At 46.4% G+C, this 7,098-nt stretch overlaps 1 protein-coding gene across 1 annotated transcript; it reads right to left on the bottom strand.

Annotated features, from left to right (window-relative positions):
* Positions 1–1,755: 1,755 nt before the first annotated feature.
* On the bottom strand, positions 1,756–6,442 carry TOB1 (transducer of ERBB2, 1). Its single transcript, XM_050908485.1, has 2 exons — positions 6,382–6,442; positions 1,756–3,695 (listed from the first exon to the last, which is right to left on the bottom strand). Exon 2 carries the CDS (start codon positions 3,556–3,558, stop codon positions 2,581–2,583), a length of 978 nt encoding a protein of 325 aa, XP_050764442.1. The 5' UTR covers positions 3,559–3,695; positions 6,382–6,442; the 3' UTR covers positions 1,756–2,580.
* Between the last annotated feature and the right edge of the window lie 656 nt (positions 6,443–7,098).

Genomic DNA, 7,098 nt, shown 5'->3' with positions numbered 1-7,098 from the left:
CGCCTTGTTTCCAGAGATTCTTCCTTGCTGCAAACCACTGTCCTTCGTACGCAGAGCTGGTTACAGCGGAAGTGAACAAATCAGCATGGGAAGAGGATAAGCTCGATGACCTTTAAGACAAATGATCTCAGTTTAAATCACAGGAACAGGAATATTACAGAACCCACAGAATAGTCTCCACTGCCAGAGTTGCTCAACCTCCTAGGCAGTTTAGGTATTATTATTGTACTGTAAATAGTAAAATTGTAGTAAGTCTTAAGTCTAGGCATACAAGTAGAAATAACACACAGAGCTAACATTCTCCATTTTTCAGTAATTGATCCAATATCTTTTTTCTGATTTTTTTCTAATTCCTTTTAAAAGCAAAATCATCCACTTAAAATGAGATACCAAATGATGCACTTTTAAGTACGGTTCTGTCCACTGATGTGCCGTTAGCGGAAAGATAAACCAGATGGCAAACTCAATAAAAAGGAGCCAGTTAAACAGAGACAGATGAATGCCTAAAAAAACCTTCGCTCCATTATTGCTTTTGAATGGGTTGCCATGGCATTAGAAATTGATACCGCTGTCAGCCTCGCGTCTCCACCCCGTCCGTTTCCCCACAGCCTCTGTCCAAAGCAAAGGTCTCACACTGGGGTTGAAAGCCACCCTCTTCCTTACAGCACTGGGCTACTTCCACCAAAACTCTGCTCGCACCAAACTGGGGGCGTACGCATGCGCGGAATTTACACCGTTTGTAAACCAAGTGCATCAAACAGGAAAAGACTGATCTTCAGTCTCAAATCCCAGTTTCAGAATACTGAAGTTCAGATCATTCTAATCCTGCACTCCTTCTGTGGCTTACAATTCATCGTCATGAGCCAAAGGACTACCCGCTTCGCATGTATCTTCTCTTTGTACAACTGGAACTGCCACGGAAAGCAAGCTGACGTTTGTTAGATTTACGTACTGAAGAAGTAAGTTTCCCTTCCCCTTGACAATGTCCATCAGCAAGGAACGCTATTTGCCGAACAGACGGAAGAGAGTAAGGGATGCAACTTCAAAATAGCCCTGGAAAAGCTGAGTTGTTTTGTCAGCCTCTGAGTTCTTTCTCCTCCCACTCACATTTGCGTTTTGAGAATCTATTAAGTTAAAATTGGTAAAATCCACTAAAATAAAAACCTTAGAATGTCGGATTGCAGTTGCATTACATTTCTCTCTTTAATAGAGCATATAAAATGAAAGTTTACAATGAGTTTAGTAAACTGTAAATCAGCACTTTTATTCAGTCTAGTTTCTGAGCTATTAATCCCTAATACAGAAACAGAACGCTGATGCACTGGTCTAGGACCTCTCGAGATAATAGTTCAAATCCATTCTGATGACATGGAAAGCGAATGTCATTGAATCACCTGAGTCCCTTCTCGATACATCGCAGCGCACAGTAACCCAACATTCACACAGCTTACAGTCTTAACTCTCAAGGACAAAAAAAATACAATTACCTTCTGACTTCAGTGAGCTGCAGTTACGGAGAACAAGTGAAAGTTTGCTCAAATAATCGTCGGCAAGTACTGAACCAGGCTCTGTGCTTCGTCAGTAGTATCTGAGGTAAAGCAACCCTTATTGTGGTGCACCAACACAGCAACCCTTTCCAGCGCTCCTTTCTGATGCACTGAGTCAGACTTTTTTGCATCATTAGCACTGACAACACAATAAACGCAGCGCTCTGATCTTCAGCAGAACAGTAAAAACACAGACCACGAGAGTCAATTAATTTTAAAGAATTTTAATACAAACTTAATATAAACTATTTCAGTCCCTCTTAACATGTAAGACACTGACTCAAAATACTTTTATACCTTTTTTCAAGTATTGCACAATGTAGGTACAAAATTAATATTTACGATTACATTTTCTTCCATAATATATAGCAAAAATCTTTAAACTTTTAACAGAAAATACAATTTGTGTTTCTTTTGAAAAAAGCAAATATTTCGTACATTTTAATTCCACCACTAAGGAATATTCTGTACACAACTTTTAATTTTTTTTTTTAGAATTGATGTCTTTAAGATGGATATCTTACAATTTCAGTAAAAAAAATACAACATGAAGCTGCTGCAGCTGTCACAGATCACTGTAGTAAAAAGATATAAATGCAATACCATGTTGTAGAAACAATATATATACTCTGATATTTTACAAACTTTGTACTAAATTAAATTATACAATTAGAAAAAGACCAATAAACCCACCTATTAGTGCCAATTTTTTTAATATATATACATATATGTTTGTGTACATATATATACACACATGAAAAAAATTAGCCACGTCCTTGCTATATCTTAAATACTGTAAGAGGCCATATTTTGAGAGTATATTTTTGTAATGTACAGTCAGTATAAAATAATTTTGTGCTTGGTTGGCAAATGAAAAAATGATGCATGTTGTATTTATCTAACCAAGCCTGAACGTATTCATACTACAAGCCTTAAAAAAAATCTCAAGAGGTGGAAAAAAAGATACACCCTTGGGTACGTGCATTTTAACTTGTACAATAGTATTTACTTGTATTTCACTTTCGTTTTATGTTTAGTTAGCCATAACTGGCTGGAATTGCTGGTTAGAATACTGCATGTTGTTTAAACTAAAATTCAAGCCATCCACAAAAGACTTCTCATTTAGACCTCCATAGGCTGCAAACATATCAAAGGCATTACTGTACTGGAGAGGACTGAGGTTAAGGGGGCTGTCACCAGGAAAGATGCTACTGGTACTACCTTGACCCTGCATGTTGGGGAAAATGAACTCCTTTGCGTTAGGAGAAAGGGCAGAAGTCTTCTGCTGTTGTTGTTGCTGCTGCTGACTGCCTAAGCCAAGCCCGTAGAGCGAGTGCATGGAGGAGGAAAGGGCTTTCTGCTTCAACAGGTCATTGACATTCAAGCCAAGGTTGGTGGGAGAAGTGCGGGCGACCTTGTTGCTACGGCCGCTATTCTTCATTTTGGTCGAGCCAAACTTGGTGGCAGCAAATGTGGCAGTGGTGAAGGTTAAAGGCTGAGTGGAGCGGGGCATGAAAGTTGGGCTCACAGCAGCAGAGTGACCAAAGGGAGGAGAAGGAGAACTAGACACTGAAGATGCTGGGTCACTAATTGGCATGAACACCTGGGCCTCTGGGTTAAAGCTGTTCTTGATTTCCTTATCCAACTCACATCCATTTTCATTATCATCCACATAAAGCACTTTCACTGGTCCCTTTTCACCGATTTGGTATGAAACCTCAAATGGGTCAATCCAAACACTAAGATCCTGAGGCAAGTTGCCACGAACATCATCAATGTCCAAACCACTCTCTTTGGATGCTTGTTCTATGACTGGGTCCACTTTCTCCCCTATATGTATACATCTAAACCCTGATCCTTTGTATGGCTTTTCTGGATACCAGTGCCCTTCATACTTCTTCTTAAGAAGTCTTTCAAGCTCTTCACCAAAAATGTTGACACGTCGTCTGGGAAGCTTATTGTACAAATACGAAATAATAAAATTGAGTGCTACTTGGATTTCAAGCTGCATAGCTGCTATGCCACAAAGTTATAAGTCTGTTTCAAAACCCGAAGAAGGAAGTGTTCAAGATGCCACAGGGAAACAAAATTTCATTCAAAGTGCTGATTCTAGTTGATTATTATCCTTCACCTTGAGTGCTCTTGTTCCTTTAAGAAAAAACAAAAGCAAACACATCCAAGTAAGGAAAGCGTAAGATCAAGCTCCAAGGCCTATTCTTTTAGCTACACTTGCTGCATAAAATAGATTGCTTTTTAAATAAAAAAATGTGCATCAAACTATTTATGTTCACGCCTGCAGAAGGTGAGGATGTCAACTACATTCAGTATGACTTACAAACAATACTGCAGAAGATGCACTAGGCCTGTGTTTACGTATACAGCATGGGGCATTTCAAAATCACATGAGCTTGCCGTTTAGTTATTCACAAAGCAGCAAGAATAATTTTTAAGACATCACAGAACTGCCAGGCCTGTCAAAGGTTCAATTACCAACCCGTATTTGGATGATTTGTAGTACTCAGCTGCAAAATTTAGCACCAGACTATTAGTTTAGCTTGAAAGGTCTTAGTCCAAGGGTCATTTATCATTTTAAAGTTTGCAAACATATTGGTTGCACTGTAAGCTACAGAATTAGAAAAATGTTAACAGTTGCTTTAGAAGATTTCATGCAAATAACTAAAATTATGCAACATTTATTTTAAGTCCAAGCAAATCATCCGCATAAACTGTGCGCTGGTGAAATTACGCTAACCGAAGAGAAAATGTCCGCTGTACGTATACAACAATTCTTCCTCGGAACAGCTAAAATGATAATGCAGTCAATGCATACAAAATAGGTGCAATGTATCTTCTGTCATAAGGGTGGCAATGACCGTGAAATTGTTAGAATAAATTAATTCACAAATCTTTCTCTTTCTACAAAATATTCTATATTATCAGATGTAATATATTGATAGATACTAAATTCATATATCATGCTTTCTGTAGTTCAGATTTCAAAAAGTTACTAGAGCTAACAGGGCTTTTGATAGCCTCAAAAACGATTGCTTTTCTCCTTCTCCATGACTCCATTTTATATTTAATATAAAATATGGTTGCCACTCCTTCACAAAGGACAAAAGAGAAATGAGCTATCTAAAGTTAAAGAAGGGACAAGAATCAAGTATTAGCACATGTACTGCTAACGAAAAATCCTGCAGTACCTTAGCATAAAGGTACTCATCCACAAGAGACACCTTTGTTCAAAAAGTTCCAATGAAACAAAATATATATTTCATGGCTCAAGTTAAACGCCCAACGAGAATTTCAATTAACAGTGTGCTTTTCTGCACTGCATCACTAGGAAGGAAATTTAGTGTAGCTGTCACTAAAGATTAGAGAAATCAAAGTCAATATCAAAATCCTTTAACAATGTGAATACAATGCTTTTTTTATTTCTTGCTCCAAATAATCTCCTTTTAAAGTCTGGAACCCTATTTCCAAGCCACTCGTGTTCTCCCCAACATGGTATGGGAATAGTTTGAAAGCTTGTACGATAAGGCGACCTTTAAACGTTTGCTGGATCAGCACTGGGTGGGGATAAGGAAAAGATCAAGGGCAAACAGAAGATATTTACAAAAGGGACACAATCAGTACAGAAAAGCTGATTGGGTGGTTAAAAGGGGCATTTAAAAATGATTTATTAATCCATCTGGTTTGTTTCCCTTCCTCAATGTCCTTTAGGAAAGAAATGATCGTTTCAAGGCGCACCGGGCAGACGCTATAAATTTTTCTAAGCCCCAAAACTGATCCATGGTAGAAGCAGCTAATCAACCAAATCAGCTTGATCATTTCAAACTTTTTTTTTTTTTAATGTAAAGAGGACAATATTTCTTCAGAGATCCAAGCCCATTAATTGCTCCATTAGCAGAGCCCTGGCGTCGGGGGTTAAAGGCAGGAGCCTTAAGCAGTGTGGGGAGTTACATAACCAGGCAGTCGGGTCTCATTAGATTTCTGCTCACAGCCCTGGGAGCTCCGGCAACAGCAGGAGGAGGAGGAGGAAGAGCATTTTCTGAGCCCGTAAGAAAGAAAATGAAGAAGAGGAAGGGGGATGACTGGAAGGAGGGGGGGGGGGGGGGCCCTCTCCTCAGCACACAGGCCAGCACCCCGGGCCCGGCGACACTCCTCTCCGCCCCCCCGTGGGGCAGGGTCCTAGAGGACGGCTGCCAGCGCTGCCCGGAGAGGCCCAGCGCAGGCAGCAGCTATTAGTCAGCCGGCAACGCTCACTCCTCCCAGCCCGAGCGCGTCCAGGGACCGCCTTGGGAGGGACCCTCTCGCAGCCCGGCTCCCCGGGCCGTGCCCTCTCCCCCAGCCGCCTCTCCGAGGGGCTGCCGGCGGCCCCCACGCCCTCCTTCCCATCGGCTCCCAGGCCGCTGCACCCCCCACGGCACCCCGGCCTTGCCCGCGGGGCCGCGCCCGCCTCACTCCCCGTCACCGCGGGGTCGTGACCGCCTCAGCACCCCGGGCCGCCCGCCTCACGGCCGGGCCGTGCCCGCCTCGGCACCCCCCGCCTCAGGGGCCGGGGCCGCCTCAGCCACCAGGGCCGGGCGATTGCTGCCTCAGCGGCCGGGGCCGGGAGGCGGCTGCCTCAAGCCCCTCGCCACGGCGGCCGGGGCCGCGCCCGCCTCAGGGGCCGGGCGGTGGCTGCCTCAGCCCCTCGCCACGGCGGCCGGGGCCGGGCGGTGGCTGCCTCAGCCCCCCCGCCTCAGCGGCTGCCTTCGGCCTGGGCTCCCCCCCCCCCCTTCCCCCAGCGCCGGCCTGGGCCGTCCCCCCGCCCTCAGCGAGCGGTACTCACCCGGGTGGGTGTGCGGGGGGTAGTGCAAACAATCCCGGCGGGGGTGTGAGTGCGGGGGGGGGGGAGTGCGGCTCAGCACCCGACCCCCATCTCCGAGAGCCGGCTCCCTCGGCGAGGATGGGAGGGGAAAGGAAAGAGAAAAAAAAAAAAAGGGAGGGGGGAGGGTCGGAAAAAAAAAAAGGGGGGGGAGGGAAAGGGGGGGAGGGCTGCGCTGCTCACACCCCCACGACGGGCGCGCTCGGCCGCCGCAGCTGGGCTCGTTCTGCTACTGCCTCGCCGCTCGACGCGCCCCTATATATCGCCTCCCTTTCCCCGCCCCCCCGCCGCGCCCCGCCCACGTGCCCCGCCCGGCCCCACCCACCAACCCCGCCCTCCAGCGACTAGTGCCTGACCTGGCCCCGCCCACCACCCGCCAGGCCCCGGCCCGGCCCCGCCCCCCGCGCAAGGGCCCTGCGCTGCCTCCTCTTCCCCCACCCCGCTGTGGAGGGGCCGCTCTCTACGTCAGCTCGCTCCTCACCTCACAACACCGTTGCGTCACTGCCTACGTCAAACCCTGCCCTTGCGCCCCCCATCTCCGCAGGGAAGGGGGGGGAAGGGGGCCGCGATGAACTACATCTCCCATGACCGCCGCTGCGGCGCGGCATGGGGGGCGGGCGGCGACGGCCCGCGGGGACCTCGGCGGCGGCGATCGCGGCTCTGCGGGGCCGGCAGCCCGCC

Source organism: Gymnogyps californianus, chromosome 19, assembly GCF_018139145.2.
Source record: "Gymnogyps californianus isolate 813 chromosome 19, ASM1813914v2, whole genome shotgun sequence".
NCBI lineage: Eukaryota > Metazoa > Chordata > Aves > Accipitriformes > Cathartidae > Gymnogyps > Gymnogyps californianus.
The sequence above is the reverse complement of the archived record's forward strand: the minus strand, read 5'-3'. Positions and strand labels throughout refer to the sequence as shown.

Bases quoted from the DNA above. Each gene is read 5' to 3' on its own strand.
- TOB1 (XM_050908485.1), bottom strand. From the start codon at position 3,558: ATGCAGCTTGAAATCCAAGTAGCACTCAATTTTATTATTTCGTATTTG.